We start from the raw sequence: 16,784 nt of genomic DNA on the forward strand, positions 1-16,784 counted from the left end.
GGTTCATCAGGGGCCATTCTCTGGGTTTATCAGGGGCCATTCTCTGGGTTTATCAGGGCCATTCTCTGGGTTTATCAGGGGCCATTCTCTGGGTTCATCAGGGGCCATTCTCTGGGTTTAACAGGGTCCATTTTCTGGGTAATTGTTATTGTTATTATATTTTTACAGCTTTTTTTATCACTTTGATGTAAGCCTTAATCTCACCGAATGACCTTGTTTTGATTTTACATTTAACCATTTTTATGCACCTATTTTCATAAAAATGGGTCAAACATACAATTTAAAATCATTGAAATATATTCTTATTATTTTTTTCTCAATGTCTTATGACCCTCAACAGGGTCATGACCCCCACATTGAGAACCTCTGGTTTTAGGGTTCTGAGATTAAATTTAGAGGTAGTTCACCACAATTAAAAGGTCTAAAATCACACCATGCCCCTCGTCATTGTGGGTCAAATCTAGCCTAAAACTAGACTTACAATCGTCTTGTGAGCAGTTTTCCTAATGTTCGACGGGCATAGGCACCAAAAGTCCTAAATAACTTAAAAAAACAAACAAACACTTTTTTAACAATCAGCCCTAACAATCAACCCAGACACTAAAGTTTTACTGCGACTAATAAGGAGTTGAACGCAGCCTGCTCCTTCAGACATCTAATCTGTGAAAGGATTTATAAAGTTGTGCAAACAGAAGCATTAAACTCTTAATCCTGGAGCTCAGATCAGTTTCCATAAAAACCTCTTAAAGCTTCTGATGCACAGCTGGAAACCTCTGAGCTGCTCTCCTGCAGAGTTTCTCTCTCTCTGAGGGTGAAAAAAAAGCTCAATTTAGACCCAAATCTGTTTGTTTTAAACCTCCAGCTCTGCAAGAAAACATGATCTTAGCTTCAGCTTATTTAGCAGAGATCGGCGTCTCTGTGTAGTTTCCAAAGCACGGTTTATGAGTATGAGCTGGGTTTTTATGAACAGTAATATATTCTTAATAAAGACTCTGGCAGGGTTTTAGCCTTTTAATGCTCAAAGATGAAAAGTGTTCTCTATTTATATCCTTTAATTGGCCTATGATGTCCTGATGGGACTTTTCTATACTTGATTTTCCCTCATTGAATACCACTGAGGCGTTTTAGAGGCTGGCTGAGGGGAACAAAACCAAATCTGGAAAGCCCTAATCAGACATGATATATATAAAATTATTCAAAATAAGTGGTTTCAGGGAATTTCCACTATATTTGATGGTAAATGATAAGTAAAGAATGGCAGTCCAGCCCTCGGATGTTAGTGTGAAAATATACATGAAAATAAAAACTGAAGTTTAGAGCTGGGTTTATACTTTTACATCGCATCTATGCTGTTGTGAGCAGCACTACATACAGTGCCGTGAAAAAAAAATTTGACCCCTTTCTGATTCCTGATGTTTTTGCATATTTATCACACTTAAATGTTTTGGATCATCAAACCAAATACAACCAAAGTAAATACAAAATTCAGTTTCTAAATGAAGATTTTATTTATTAAGGGGTAAAAAAAAAAAACAAACCCAAACCTATCTTGCCCTGTGTGAAAAAGTAATTGCCCCCCTTGTTAAATCATGAGTTGACTGTGATAAACCACAGCTCTTGGAAAGCTGAGTTCAGTTTCACTGGCCACACCCAGGCCTGATTACCGCCAGATTTGTTCAATGAAGAAGCTTAAAAAGAAGCTGTCAGACAAAGTGAAGTAGGCTACAAGATATCAGAAAGAAATGCATCATGCCACCATCCAAAGAAATTCAAGAACAAATGAGAAACAAAGAGGTTGAAATCTATCAGTCTGGAAAAGGTTACAAAGACATTTCCAAGGCTTTGGGACTCCAGACAACCATGGTCAGAGCCATTATCCACAAATGGAGAAAACCGTGAACAGTGGTGAACCTTCCCAGGAGTGGTCAGCCTACCAAGATTACTCCAAGAGTGCATGGACAACTCATCCAGGACGTCCCAGAAGAACCCAGAACAACATCTAAAGACCTGCAGGCCTCACTGACTCAGTTAAGGTCAGAGTTCATGACTCAACAATCAGAAAGAGACTGGGCAACAATGGCATCATGGGAGAGTTTCAAGGCCAAAACCACTGCTGACAAAAAAGAACACAGAGGCTCGTCTCACATTTGACTAAAAACATCCTGATGATCCCCAAGACTTCTGGAGAAATATTCTGTGGACTGACCAGACAGAAGTTGGTTAAAATAACACAGCATTTGATAAAAAGAACATCATGCCAACAGTCAAACACGGTGGTGGCAGTGTGATGGTCTGGGGCTGCTTTGCTGCTTCAGGACCTGGACCACTTGCTGTGATTGATGGAACCATGAATTCTGCAGTCTATCTGAAGATCCTGAAGTCCAACGTCCGGCCATCAGTTCATGACCTCAAGCTCAAGCGCTCTTGGGTTATGCAGCAGGACAATGACCTGAAACACACCAGCAAGTCCACCTCTGAATGGCTCAAAATGAACAAAATTAAGGTTTTGGAGTGGTCAAGTCAAAGTCCAGACTTAAATCCAACTGAAATGCTGTGGTGTGACCTTAAAGGGGCAGTTCATGCTGGAAAACCCTCCAATATGGCCAAAATTCCTCCACAGCGATGAGAAAGACTCATTACCAGTTATCACAAACGCTTGATTTCAGTTATTGCTGCCAAGGGTGGAACAACCAGTTATTAGGTTCAGGGGGCGATTACTTTTTCACACAGAGCCAGATAGGCTTGGATTTATTTAACTTAATAAATAAAATCATTATTTAGAAGCTGCATTTTTTATTTACTTGGGTTGTCTTTGTGAAATATAAAAATTGGTTTGATGATCTGAAACATTTAAGTGTGATAAACATGCAAAAACATCAGGAATCAGAAAGGGGGAAATTATTTTTTCACGGTACTGAATTTGTGCGGTGGTGGGTTCACGTTGCTCTGCAGTACTCTGCCCTGCAGCCTGGATTTTATGCCAGTTCCTGGTCCCACTATCATCGTCCTGCTAATTTGTCCACAGTAAAGCATGATGACTGAAAATAAGTGGAGTTGGAGCTGATAAACATTGGTCAACAGCTGATTTTACTAAAGACAATGCAAAGAAGACAGAGGAGACATTGGAGAAGACTGCTGACAGAAACGTGAAATAGAAGGGGCATGCATATAGGATACAACAAAGTAACTGACATCTACCAGTCTGAAAGGGTTACAAAGACATTTCCAAGGCTTTGGGACTCCAGACAACCACGGTCAGAGCCATTATCCACAAATGGAGAAAACCGTGAACAGTGGTGAACCTTCCCAGGAGTGGTCGGCCTACCAAGATTACTCCAAGAGCGCATGGACAACTCATCCAGGACGTCCCAAAAGAACCCAGAACAACATCTAAAGACCTGCAGGCCTCACTGACTCAGTTAAGGTCAGAGTTCATGACTCAACAATCAGAAAGAGACTGAGCAACAATGGCATCATGGGAGAGTTCCAAGGTCAAAACCACTGCTGAGCAAAAACAACACAAAGGCTCGTCTCACATTTGACTAAAAACAGCACAAGTCAAAATTGTGAATTTTAAAAAACCATGATGGGGAAAATTTAAGCACAACTAAAATTTTACTACATATTTACGACTTTAAATCTTATAAACTGGAGTATTTTAATAACATGGCTTTCTGAAACTGTACTGGTGAAGATGATGAACTTTATGGTGGTCTAGTTCAAATCCTGGAAAAAACATCTCATGGTTTCCCATGATTCCTTGCTTTAATAGCAAGCTAAAGAGGAAAGGATCATAAGATTTAGAGGTGATAATTGTCTCTTTTCTTCCCGTTGTTGGGATTTAAAGCCGCGTGGTGTTTGTGAGGCCGGAGTCCCGCTGAGCAGATGAAAGAAAAACAGATTTACAGATTCAGAGCACGGCAGGGCCTCCACCTTAAATCTAAAAAGTGAAAGATTCCTGAGGCTTGGTTGGGTTTCAGCTTTGTTTTTTCACACAATGTGGTAAAAACATACAGAGGAACGTGTTCCCTCCAGGCCTGGATGGTTTCTTTGATATCTGGTGACGTAGGAGTCAAAGAAGCCTCATGATTATCAGCTATTAAAGTTGCTTATTGAACTACTAATAAAGACTAATAAAATCAGGTTTAGCTGGAAAATAAGGGGAAATTTAGTTTAACGGTAAAACCAGAGTGGAACTGGTTGTAAAAAAAGGAGGGAAATTTCTGGCTGAAAGTAAAACATAGTTAAATAAACAGCGGGGCAGAAAATGATGCGATCAATTATTCTGTTGATGAGGGACCCGATGGTTTATAATCTTAAAGAACAAAATAAAGCCCTGCTGAAAAAGCCAGACTATTTTTAGAGCATTTAAAATGTGCAATAGGAAAAACAAGATTGCTGCATACTTTTTCAGAATCAACTTTTAGACTTTTAAGACCTTTTAAAGATGCAACCAGAGAAAACTTACAACAGAGCTTATGCCATGTAGCGCCTTTTTGGATTTCACTGCCAAACAACCTCTGTTCAAGAAGTCCAAATAATCATTTTCTGAATCCTTTCCTATCCACTTTTACACTGACCTGAGTGAAAAAGGGGGTCAAGGAAAGGAAACTGGAGATCCAAAGTTATAAGGGGTTTAGACCAGGGGTTCTCAACCTTTTCAGCCCACCACCTCCAAATAAAGATGCCAGAGACCGGGGACCCCCACTGTAGCTGAAGGTGGCTGAACACAGCCATGAACAATAAAGACTAGTCATGTGCAGACAAGGCCACCCATAAGGGGGATAAAGGGGGAGGTTTCTGAGACCCAGCCAAACTGGAGGTCCATGGAGGTCAGTAAAACCATGGTCCACTGTAAAGTCGAGCTGCAAAAAACATATTTTATGTTTGACCTGAATAATAACCACTCATCAACGGAAAAAATATCTTGATTTATTCATCTGTACAGTAAATAGCCTTCTAAAAGTGAAAATAACTTGTTAAAAACATTATTAAAAAGGGTTAAAAAAAATGCTAAAATTGGTTAATAACGGAAAAAGGGTGGAAAAGGTGATGAAATTGGATTTTTAAAGACAATAAATGAGTGGCAAAAAGACCAAAAATGGGTTAAAGTGGCAAAAATGGGCACAAAAATGGTAAAAGGGGATTAAAAAGTGGCTGAAATGGCTTTTTAGTGCAAAAGAAATGGTGAAAATTAGGTGGACTGGGATGAAAAATTGATTTATTTGGCAAAAATGGGTTAACTGTGGTTAAAATCAGTGGTGGACAAAGTATTCAACTCCAGTACTTGAGTCAAAGTATTTATACTTGTGGTCAAATCTTACTCAAGTACAAGTAAAAGTTGAAATTTTACTCAAGTTAAAGTACTAAAGTACTTACTTTTACAAATACTTAAGTATTCAAAAGTACAAAGTACATTTTCTACTATCAGTACATTACTGTATTGTTTTCTCAGTGCTTTTACAGAACCTTGTAAACCTCCTAATGATGTACTGACTTACATGTAGAACCACTCTGCCACAAAAATGTGTAAATGAATATGATATTAATCACTCCTTATTTCTGAAATCTCAAACAGGGAGCTGAGATATGGCCATGGGTACGCTGGTTTTTCAGCTTGAGTTTCTCCTGCCGTCTCCATTGCTGAGTTTTTTTTGGAATGAAGGCGGGAGAGCTTGCTACACTGAGCGAGGATGACGTAGCCTATTTCCAAATCCATCCCAGGTGTGAGCGGTGACTGTGATTGGTTCCCTTCTGTGAGGAGCACAGCGTGTGGCCAATTGCATTTTAGAAAAGAAAAACACCATCTGACTACAAAGCTTTGCTGAACCTAAAAGGAAGGAGTAACGACAAGCTTCCTGGAAATGTAGTGGAGTGAAAGTCATAAGTTTCCAAAAAACAAATACTGAAGTAAAGTTCAATTACTGAAAAAATGTACTTAAGTACAATACTCAAGTAAATGTACTCTGTTACTGTCCACCACTGGTTAAAATGGGCAAAAAGGAGTGTAAAGAGTGGTTGATTGAGGCAACAACAGACAGAAAGTGGCAAGAACTGGTTTAGAAGTGGCAAAAACAGGCAGAAAAAGGTGATGGAAAAAGTTAAAAATAGACAAAAATTGGTTTTAAGTGGCAAAAATGTTCTAAAATTGGTGTTAAAATGTGATAAAAAGGATTTAACATCTGGTCAAATTGGTGTAAAGTGGCAACAGTGGAATTTGAAAATATTCATAGTTTTTTTTAAGGCACCTGGTGACCCCCTCTTAGTGTCTTACAACCCCCAAGGTTGAGAACCACTGGTTTATACAACCCCAATTCCAAAAAGTTTGGGGCGCTGTGTAAAATGTAAATAAAAACAGAAGAGAACAGTTTTTAAATCTCATAAAGCCAAATTTTATTCACAATAGAGCAGAAACAACAAATCAGATGATGAAACTGAAAAATTTTACCGTTTCAGGAAAACTATTGGCTCATTTTGAAATTTGATAGCAGTGACACATCTCAAAAAAGTAGGGACAGGACAACAAAAGGCTGGAAAAGTAAGATGTTCTAATTTAGAAAAATGTTCCTCAATGTAAAATTCTGAAGACGTTTAATCTCCCTCCATCTACAGTCCATAATATCATCAACAGATTCAGAGAAATCTCTGTGAGCAAGGGACATGGCTGAAAGGGCCCTCAGGGGCCACTGCATTAAAAACAGGCATGATTCTGTACTGAAATCACTGCATGGGCTCAGGAACATTCCAGAAATCATTGTCTGTCAACACAGTTGGTCGTGTCATCCACAAATGACAGTTAAAGCTGGATCATGGAGAGAAGAGGCCATATGTGACCAAAGCCAGATAAAGTTCCTGCAAGTCGGCATTCCGGTGGTTGAGAAAAATGGATACAAAGTCATTTTCTTCAAAATGATCATTTTTCGTATTTTCTCATTTTATGCAAGTCTGACATTTAAACTACTCATTTGATGAAAAAAGTAACATAAATGTGATATTTAAAAGCGTTAATTTTGTGTTTAAAATGCCCTATTCTCACAGCTGCTGCAAGGATATTGAGGGGAGGGGAAAGCGAAACTGCTGGGTGATAATTGGCCACTCAGCCTGCCATTGTTCCCAGTTTTGCCCATTGAGATGGACAATAACAAACACCGCATGGTTCAAACGCCACCCCCCTCGGCACGTAACTACAGCTGTTTCTAGTTATTACCTTTATCAACAAGCCTCAAGATGTGCCCTACAGCGAAGAAAAGTAGAAGAGACAATGAAGAACCAGCAAGAATTATCAACAGACTTCGGACAACTTCAAGATCACTTGACAGGGCAAGTTTGATGACGGCGGATTTCCTGTGGGAATATTTTGATGAGCGTCACCAGTCGATTCAGAAGCTTGGTTTGGGTGGACTTTATGTAAATGTGGCTCTATTGTTCACGCCCATCTCCCAGCCTGCCTGAAGGTAGGAGAAGTCCTGAAACTTTGAGCCTGTTTTTCTCAGAACAAACAGGAACTAGAAGTTTATATTCATATTAGCATATCTTTGTAAAATATGATCAGATTAAGGTGTATGATACACCATTTGAAAGCTTGGAATCTACGCTTTCATAATGTGTAAAAAACTCAAAAATGACCTCGGACGACTTGCAGGAGTTTTTACCAGCTTTGGTCACATATGTGAACAGGATCCAGAAACACTGCCATCCTCTCTGGACCAAAGCTCACTTAACATGGACTGAGGAAACATGGAAAACTGTTCTGTGGTCAGAGGAATCCACAGACGACGTGTCCTGTGGACTTAAGAGGAGAGGGAGCATCCAGCTTGTTCTCCTGGCTCAGTTCTAAAGCCTGCATCTCTGATAGTATGGGGTCACATTAGTGCCTATGGCATAGACAGCTCTAACATCTGGAAAGGAACTATCAATGCTGAAAAGTAGAGAGGTTTTAGAGCAACATATGCTCCCATCCAGACAATGTCTCTTTCTGCTAAACCACATCCATCACAACAGCATGGCTTCACACGACAAGAGTCCAGGTCCTGAACTGGTCTACCTGTAGTCCAGACCTTTCACCAATAGAAAACATTTGGAGTATCAGAAAAGGAAGAAGACCCAGGACCATTGAGCAGCTAGAATCCTACATCAGACAAGAATGGGACAACATTCCTCTCCTAGCAACTGTTCTCCTCACTTCCCAGGCTGTTGTTAAAAGAAGAGGGGATGCTACACAATGGTAAACATAGTCCTGTCCCAACATTTCTGAGAAAATATTTTACCAGAAATGGTAAAATGTCTCCAAGTTTAACACCTGATAGGTTGTTTATGTTTTATTGTGAATAAAATATAAGTTTGTCTTTTTGTGCACGGAAATGAGGAGTTTAATGATTAGTCATCAAATGCTAGATTTACTTATCAAGGAAGTTCAAATTCAGAGATCTAGATTCTTCCAGGTGTAATGAGATGCTCTCTTTCCTTTATTTTAATCACACCTTTCTGTGACCATGTGATGATTTCTGAGGACACAAAAAAGTGTATAGAAAAGGACTTATGAGGAGATGTTATAGACGTTTTCTAGAACAGCTCTTGTCATGGCCGACACTCACATCCTTCAGTGTCATTTCTCTCAGGATCCTTCCAAAACAATGAATATTTTAAAATATCTTTTAAATCTAGAGAATGAAATTCCCATTATCTTTATCTTACTCTCCTCCATTTATGCCTGTGTGCAGAATACACCGCTTTAAATGCTGAAAGTGAAGAAGAAAATCCACAACAGGGAAAATACAAATATCCTACAATGCTAATGAGAGTTTACATTTCTTAAAGTAGACATTTAAAGCAACCCTGGAATAAAATCCACACCACAACATGTTGGTTTGTTTCCTTTATTGAAGAAGTTGATGGTGAAATCACACCATGATTCATCAACAAGCACGTGAAGAAGAACGGCAGCTGAGCCTCAAAAATCCTCAGTGTGTTTGGTGACGACCTCATTGTATTTAGATTTCTCGATTACCTGAAACGCACCAGAAATGATTTCCCTTTTCACATCATGATGCTATTTCAGCTAATTTGATCCCTGCTTATTGTGAGTAAATCCCTAAAACATAACTTGTTTTTTGGGCTCAAACCACTGAAGTGAACCAGAGTGAAAATGCTGTTTAACTTCCTGTCTACTGGTGAATTAGACTTAAGGATGAACGGGATTGCATCAATGCTTTCTACGTAGAAGATTTCAACACTGAACAGACAAGGAGGTCTTGCCATGACGATGTAACTACATTAATGGAGACATAAGAATCATTTCCCAGAGGATATACGCTCTTTGAGATCATGATTGATGATATTTGAAGGGTTCTAAGGCTGGAAAATCAACTAAATTGTTCTTTTTATACATTGGATTTTTACAGTCAGGACATCTCTAATTTACAAATTTAAACAATCATCAGTGTGATGCATTTCAGCCTTTTTATTTGCTTTAAATGAGACTTAAATCTGTTTATACCAGGCTCACAGTGCCAGGATTGTTGACATAATCAACAATAAGGATGTTCTGAGGTGTCTCTCTCCTTTTGAAATTCCCAGTTCATTAAATTGTGTTTAACTGACTAGTCTAAAGAGGAAAACATGCTCAGAAAACAGTCAAATTCACCACAGGGTTATTGTGTCAGTGGTAGGGTTGGGAAATTAATCAAAAATTAGATAAAATCCCAAAATGGCCTGCCGCAATTTTCAAATTGCAGAAGGTGCAATATTTCTTTGACCGGAAATTTGTGTTAAAATATCAGTTTTAAACTTTTTTTGCAGCAGAGATGTTATGCATGGCATATCATGCAATCATTCAAGTGCCATTTTTTGTTAGAATAGCCTATACAAAAATCCTGCCTTCATTTTTGTACTGTTTTCTTATTAAATATGAGAATGACAAAAAATCCTTTGATGCAACAATTCATATCCAATTTGCAACAGGAGTCCAAATCATCAGAATTAGATATTTTTGAAGAATTTTTCAGCCCTTGTTTAAGAATAAAAGAAAGTTAAGGAATAATTGTATAACAAATTGCAATCGCAATATTGAAGGAAAAAAAAATGCAATTAGATCATTTTCCTAAATCGTTCAGCCCTAGTCAGTGGGTTTATGATGTGAGGCTGGTGTGCCAAGTAGAGTGTGGTTAAAGTTAGCCACTAGCTTCGTTCCTCTTTGCAGGTAGGTATCATGGTCACTCATTCAGTTGTGTAGTTACACGAGTATAAAACCCACAACAGACATAGTTTTTGTCGACTGAAGGCTGGCTCAGACTAAACTGTGTTTTTGGACGTTCATGGCGGCAACTACGCAAAGCAAACACAACAAAAATTTAGACCTGTGTTGTCCGACAAACTGGCCACATGACAGGAGTGATCCCGACCGCTCAGTCACCAGTGTCTCTGCAACTGTGACTACACATTACACTACACAAAGAAGGGACTCACGTAAATCATGATGCAAAGATAAGGAGAAACCTCTCTCCTATAGGTGGGCGTAAGGTTTCGTGCCGTTGTTCTAGGACACAGGCGGACAATATGGCAACAGTATTAGCCACTAACTGCAGGAAAAATCGAAAACGGATTATAAATGGATAGAAAGACATCCAATATCAGAGTTACTGGTGTAGATTTAATCTTTAAAGACCCCAGAAAGTCAGCCAAGTTTCAGGCTCACTAGCAAAACTTCTGTAAGAGCTAGGAAGGCAGGGATAGCGTCATTAGAATGGCACGACCAAGGGCTTTCAGAGGAAAAACAAGAAAGTATGTAACTTTGATAAACACGTGTCTTTTCTTGACGTATGCAACAATGCCGGTCTCAGAGGGTTAAGGCTTTAGATAGGGGAAGGTTTCACTCAGTGGTGACCAACAGATGCCTGGAGAAAGGTACAACAGAATGCCTGCAGTTGGTGTCCATCCCAGAAGTCTTGGTAACATTCTCTACTAACAGCTTATCCAGCTGGGACCTGGTCATCTGGTTCACTTCATAGAGAAGAATATAAACCTGGTGTTTGTTTTATTTATGGATCTGGAGAGCAGATTGTGTTGAAGAGACCCATTTCTCTCTCCACTTGCAGCTCAGCTGCCGTTCAAGTCTTCAAGTCTAGCCATACACCGCTCTATGCCACCACGCCGTCACACTGACATATTAAATAAACTCTTAAGAAAACTATGGATTGTTTCTTTTATTTTTTATAAACAGTATTCATCACGTTGACACGGTCTGCAGCAGCCCAGTAGCACAGTCTGAGAGACATAGAGGAGTAGAAAATAAAACAAACTTTCTGGAGGCGTCTCTGATCCCGGGTCAGATCCTGCGGGCGGTGGGCCGACCAGAGCCGGAGTTGCGATAGAGGCACTGATCTCAGTTCAGGCTCCAACCGCCAACAACAAGAGTCTGCTCTGACCTGGATCTCTCTCACTCTCTCATGTGTTTACTTATTAACCAATCAGCAGCTTCAAAACATCAGGTGACAGCAAGATGACCCAAGGAGGGGGCTGTCGAAGCCCCGCCTCTAAAACACCAGGAAGTGCTTCTCTTATTGGTGCAGAGGCTGGCCAATGTCCGAGCACAGCAGACCCGCTCATCGAGACATGATTGGCGGCAGGGCCCGCTCCCCCCTCCTCCCCCTCTCGTTTCCGCTCCCTCACTTCACCTGGACACAGATGGAGAGCCGGGCTGCCATTGGTGTAAGTGTGAAGGGGGCGGGGCTCACTGCTGTTTGCGCCAGAACCGTGAGGCGATAGAGCCGAGGGAGAGTCCCTGTTTCTTCTGCTGGGAGAGCTCAGCCAGGCGCTGCTCCTCCTCCTGAAACACGGACGGCGAACTCGTCAAAAAAGAGACAGAAAAACTCACTAACCAAAGGTGCGTTTGATATCTCCACCCACCTGTGCCAGCTGAGCCTGTCTGCGCTTGAATGCCTCGATGGGGTCCTCCTCCAGAGCGTAGTTCTCGAGCACTGAGCGGACGTCCTCCACCCCGCTGAGAGCGATGGCTGCAGAAAGAGACAGAAAGGTGGGAATCATCCCAAACTAATCTGATTTTAACATTTTAACTCAGTTCTGTTGCTTTTTCCCTGTAACTATTTTCTGAAAGCTGCGTAGAAAAGAGCAGGAACACAGAGAAAGAAAATTCTAGACTCATGGATGTCTTATTGGGCGTCTTACTCTTAAGGAAGTTGGCAAGGTCATAGAGCGTTCGGTCTTCTGAGTTTCCATCCCACTTTTTCAGAGCCATGCCGTTAAAGGGCTGCAGCTTGAACGCCTCCCGCTTACAGTCCACCACAATGACTTTACTGGTGTCCCGGTTCAAACACGACACGTCCTAAACACAAGCAGAGATCAGGATGGATTTTATTCTATTATGACCTTTAATACAATAAATCACAGAGAAATCAAATTAAGACACTTTGGGTTCATTAAATTCACCCCTCCTCCTCCACCCAAACGCACCCACAGAGACCCTGATGACCTTTTTTTTTTAATCTTAATCAAATGAGCAACTTTATTATCTTAATGATCCTTAATATTCAAATGAAAACAGAGCCACACTTTCTCTGTTGGCTCCAGCTGGTGATATCAGAGTGGGACAGATGGAGGGGGACGCTGCTGCTTGTTGTCTCTACCACCAGGCTCATCTGGTGCCCAGCCCCCCAAAAAAACTGCTCAGTGTGAGTGTAAACCCCAGCGGACACATTCGTCCGTCCTCCTCAAACCAATGAATAAAAGGCATCTGTCTTACTTCACTGTTTTCCTGTAACCTTGGTTAAACTGAGAGCGCGTGCAACGTCAGCTTCAATATTCAAGAATATTCTTAAATCCTAGCCCTTACTTTAACACAGATAAAGGTCATATTTGAGACTGAGAGGACCACACGCTTCATTCTCACTGCCAGAGAGACCAAACTTGCACATTTTTGTTAGGGTTTCCTCAAGTTGACACTGGATATCTAAACTAAACACTCTGAGTGAGCATCTGTACCTTGCTTTGACATAGATTAAAATCCATTTTGGACATGGGGATACAAAGAGGTAATCTTTAAGTCTTTGTAAGACTAGAGCTGTTCATTTAATCGCAAATTAAATTTAAGGCCAGCTCGGCCTACACCATTATTTTGGTTGTTCTCGATGGCACCTTGTCAGACTGTGCGATCAAAATCTTGCCCTGTCTTGGGCCCCGTCTTGGTCGACAGCCTTGCCCCACTACAGGAGTGATCCCGATCTCACCGTATGCTGATGACACCACTGTCTCCACAACTGAGGGCAAGTTGACAGGTTTTCAGAGGGGCAGGTCAAACAGTGTCAATCACTCTACAACAGAAGTGTTAATTTTGGCAGCTGTTTTTAATTTTAGTCTTAGTTTTAGTCTTTAAACAAAATGCATTTTAGTTTTAGTCACATTTTAGTCATTTCTATCCGTTTTAGTTTTAGTCTAGTTTTAGTCAACAAAAACTCATAACATTTTAGTCTAGTTTTAGTCCATAAAAAGTCCTCACATTTTAGTCTTTACTTTTAGTCCAAGCATTTATTTCCTTGTCTATGTCTGGTACCAAATCATGGTGGTGTGTTCTCTGTACTCTGCCAAACCTGAGGTCCCTGCTTTCTACAGCTGAGAGGCAGAATAGCTATAGCTGCATTGTTTTTAGACAGATTTACCCACAATGGAAAAGTATTATGAATTTTGATTGTAGGATGAAAACATTACATTTTAGTCTAGTTTTAGCCATCTTGATGAAAACTAAACTTAGTTTTTGTCAGTTTTAGTCATCATAGATCTATTTTTGTTACTCTTAGTCTAGTTTTTGTCATGGGAAAAAAAGGCTGTCGACGAACATTTTTAGTCATAGTTTTAGTCAACAAAATTAATACTGCACAACAGAAGCGCTCTGTGTGACTGTAGCGGTCTTTTGCTCATAAAAAGGAAAATAAAAAACAATTATGGACTGGATTATGGCTAACAGTCATAAATGTGTCAAGAGGAGGACAATGTGGACTGGCTTTCCTTCAGATAGAAGTTATGCATGTGATAATGTCAAAAAATAAAATAAAACAAAATTTAAACATTAGTTCTCTAAAGTGAAAAAAGGCATTCTTGTAAATGATGACGCAAAGATAAGGAGCAAATGTTCTCCTGTTGGTAAGCATCAGGATTAAATCATAACATGGCCTGCTGCAATTTACAAATCACAGAAGTTGTCATATTTCTTTAACTTGAAATGTGTCAAAAAAACCCAGTTTAATACATATTTTTTGCAGAAATTTCATGCATATTATGCAAACATTAGATCTGCATTTGGCACATATGCTTTCATTAGTACTGATACACCATGCTGCTGCTACCAAAGCTTCACCTCCTCCACCCCAGTCTCCTCCTTTATAGCAGAAAGCTTGTTGCTCCCTCATATTCAGATTCATTCTACAATGGATTCATTGCTTCTGAAATAATTTCATTGTTTTCAGCAGAAATTGTCATTAATGTGTCTATCCATATGGGAGTTTCTAGCTCTGCTCTCCCTGGAAAGTCAAAGCATGCTGACTAACCCAGGGAGCATCTTTAGAGCAGAGCCTTCTCTACCACGTAAAACTGTAGATCCATTTTGCAATATAGAAGTTAAATGTATGATGAGCATGCTCCTGACTGAATGAAGGTTATATTACAGAACGATGTGATGTGCTTACATTAAAAAAAAAAAAAAAAAAAAAAAAAAGAACAATTCACAAGAAGAGGAACCTAATATAATCGCATATTAAATTGTAACTGCAATATTGGGGGGAAAAATCGCAAATAGATTATTTTTGCAAATTTGCACCCCTAGTAAGGACGCACTCCAATACAATAACTTTATTTATCCTCGCAGGAAAATTTAACTGTCTGGAGTATCTCTCATCTGTTTACGGTAGAATTTTAAAGTCTAACTGCTGATGGTATGAAAGATTTTCTAAATCTTTCTGTCCTGCAACAAGTTTTACACTGCCTCCCCAGCAGACTGCAGCATAAAACAGAACACTTGCCACCACAGACTGATAAAACATCTGCAGCATCTTACTGCAGATGTCTATTGATCGGAGTCTTCTGAGGCAAAAGAGGCGGCTCTGTCCCTTTTTGTAGATGAAGTCTACGTTTTTAGACCAGTCCAACTCATTATCCAGATGTACACCTAAATATTTATACGATGTCATCACCTCGATGTCCACGCCACAGGTGTTCACTGGCTGAAGAGGGGGTTTGGATCTGCCGAAATCTGTGATCATTTCCTTTGTCTTTGAGGTGTTGTGTAGGAGGCAGTTTTTGTGACTCCAAGGGGGAAGCTTGATAATGGCGTCATTCAGAGCCATGATTATTTTGATTGAAAATTACATCTGCATCTGAGCATGAATTTCAAATAATTCAGCCTCAGCTGATTGATTTGCCTTGAGCAGCAGCTACAACTTTGCACCTGAAATGTTAAGATTTGTTGGTATTTTTACCTTTCATAAAGACTGATTCTATACAGCAGGGTTAGTCAACTAGTCTGGATGGGGGCCACTTCCTGAAAGAGCATCTATTTGAAAGACCACTGCTGTGAAGAGTATTAGCACCCTTCCTGATTTCTTTCCTAATCCTTACCTTTGTGCTTAACATATCTTAACATTAGACAAAGACAACCTGAGTAAATATGACAGTTTTTAAACGATGATTTCATTTATTAAATGACAAAGGCCACCCAGATCTACCTGGCCCTGTGTGAAAGTCATTGTTGCCTAAACCTTACCACTGCATGTGCCACCTTTACATTGCTGTGGGGGAATTTTGGCCCACTCGTCTTTGCAGCCTGAACGGTCTGTTTAAGGTCATGCCACAGCATCTCAATCAGATTTAAGTCCAGACTTTGACTGAACCACTCGAGAACCTTCATTTAGTTTCTAGTCCATTCAGAGGTTGCAGAATTCATGGTTAAGTGGTCCTTGTCCCTCTAGTCACACCAGAAGGCGTATTTGCTCACAGAAACACACTGAGAACTAAACAGGCCAGAACATGAACAAGCACACAGACTGATTTCAGATCTGGTGGCGTTCATCAGAATCTCACGTGTGCTTAAAACTAAATGTAGAAACAAAAGCAGAAAACCCAGCCTACAAGTTCTTTTGACAAAGATGAAAAATGAAAACAGCTCATTTAAGGCCTTATGGTCATTCAAGGCTTTTTTTGCTAAATTGATTAATCAACTTTAATAGGTTTAAAGACCCTGCACTCCCAGGTTCTCTAAACATCTGTCTGAACAGTTAGTTCCTTCGTGGTGGTTAACTCTACAAACCTGCAGGCATTCACCCACACAGAGTGCGGCATCAATGAAAGGTCATGGCCTGACAACTTCCACAGCGGCACACTCCTCTTTAAGTCTTTGTGAGAAAATGCTGCTCGTCAAATCTGCTTTGAGATGTTATTGGCAGCAGCCATCTGTGTCTGCTGCCTCTGCTCGGAGATTAGAAACAGAAATGACAGCCACTGCTGAGAGGAGCAGACGCCACAGCTCAAAACACGAACTGATCAAACTCAATCCCTCCTGGTCAACGGAGAGCTGATGGTTTTTGACAAAATGGTTCTGCATCACAGGATTATTTAATCCCTGTTGGTAAAATATGAAAACTCATAGTTACTGCTGTGTAACTTATTCACCAGTTAACACATGAACGCATACATTTCATATTCTATACTCCACTTTCAATCCAGTTAGATGCACGCCTTTCCCCCAGTGTTTGTGGAGACTGAAGAGCATCCATTTCCTAGAC

The 16,784-nt window shown here is 40.2% G+C and overlaps 1 protein-coding gene across 1 annotated transcript in view; it reads right to left on the minus strand.

Annotated features, from left to right (window-relative positions):
* Positions 1 to 11,186: 11,186 nt before the first annotated feature.
* timm50 (translocase of inner mitochondrial membrane 50 homolog (S. cerevisiae)) overlaps positions 11,187 to 16,784 on the minus strand; it is a 78,759-nt gene continuing 73,161 nt past the window's right edge. Inside the window, exons 9-11 of the mRNA XM_041813925.1 lie at positions 12,184 to 12,340; positions 11,905 to 12,011; positions 11,187 to 11,824 (exon numbers count right to left, since the gene is read on the minus strand). Of these exons, the coding sequence (XP_041669859.1) occupies positions 11,729 to 11,824; positions 11,905 to 12,011; positions 12,184 to 12,340 (360 nt within the window). The 3' untranslated portion in view covers positions 11,187 to 11,728. The remainder of the gene's footprint in view (positions 11,825 to 11,904; positions 12,012 to 12,183; positions 12,341 to 16,784) is intronic.

The sequence above is a fragment of the Cheilinus undulatus genome, linkage group 2 (assembly GCF_018320785.1).
Source record: "Cheilinus undulatus linkage group 2, ASM1832078v1, whole genome shotgun sequence".
Classification (NCBI taxonomy): domain Eukaryota; kingdom Metazoa; phylum Chordata; class Actinopteri; order Labriformes; family Labridae; genus Cheilinus; species Cheilinus undulatus.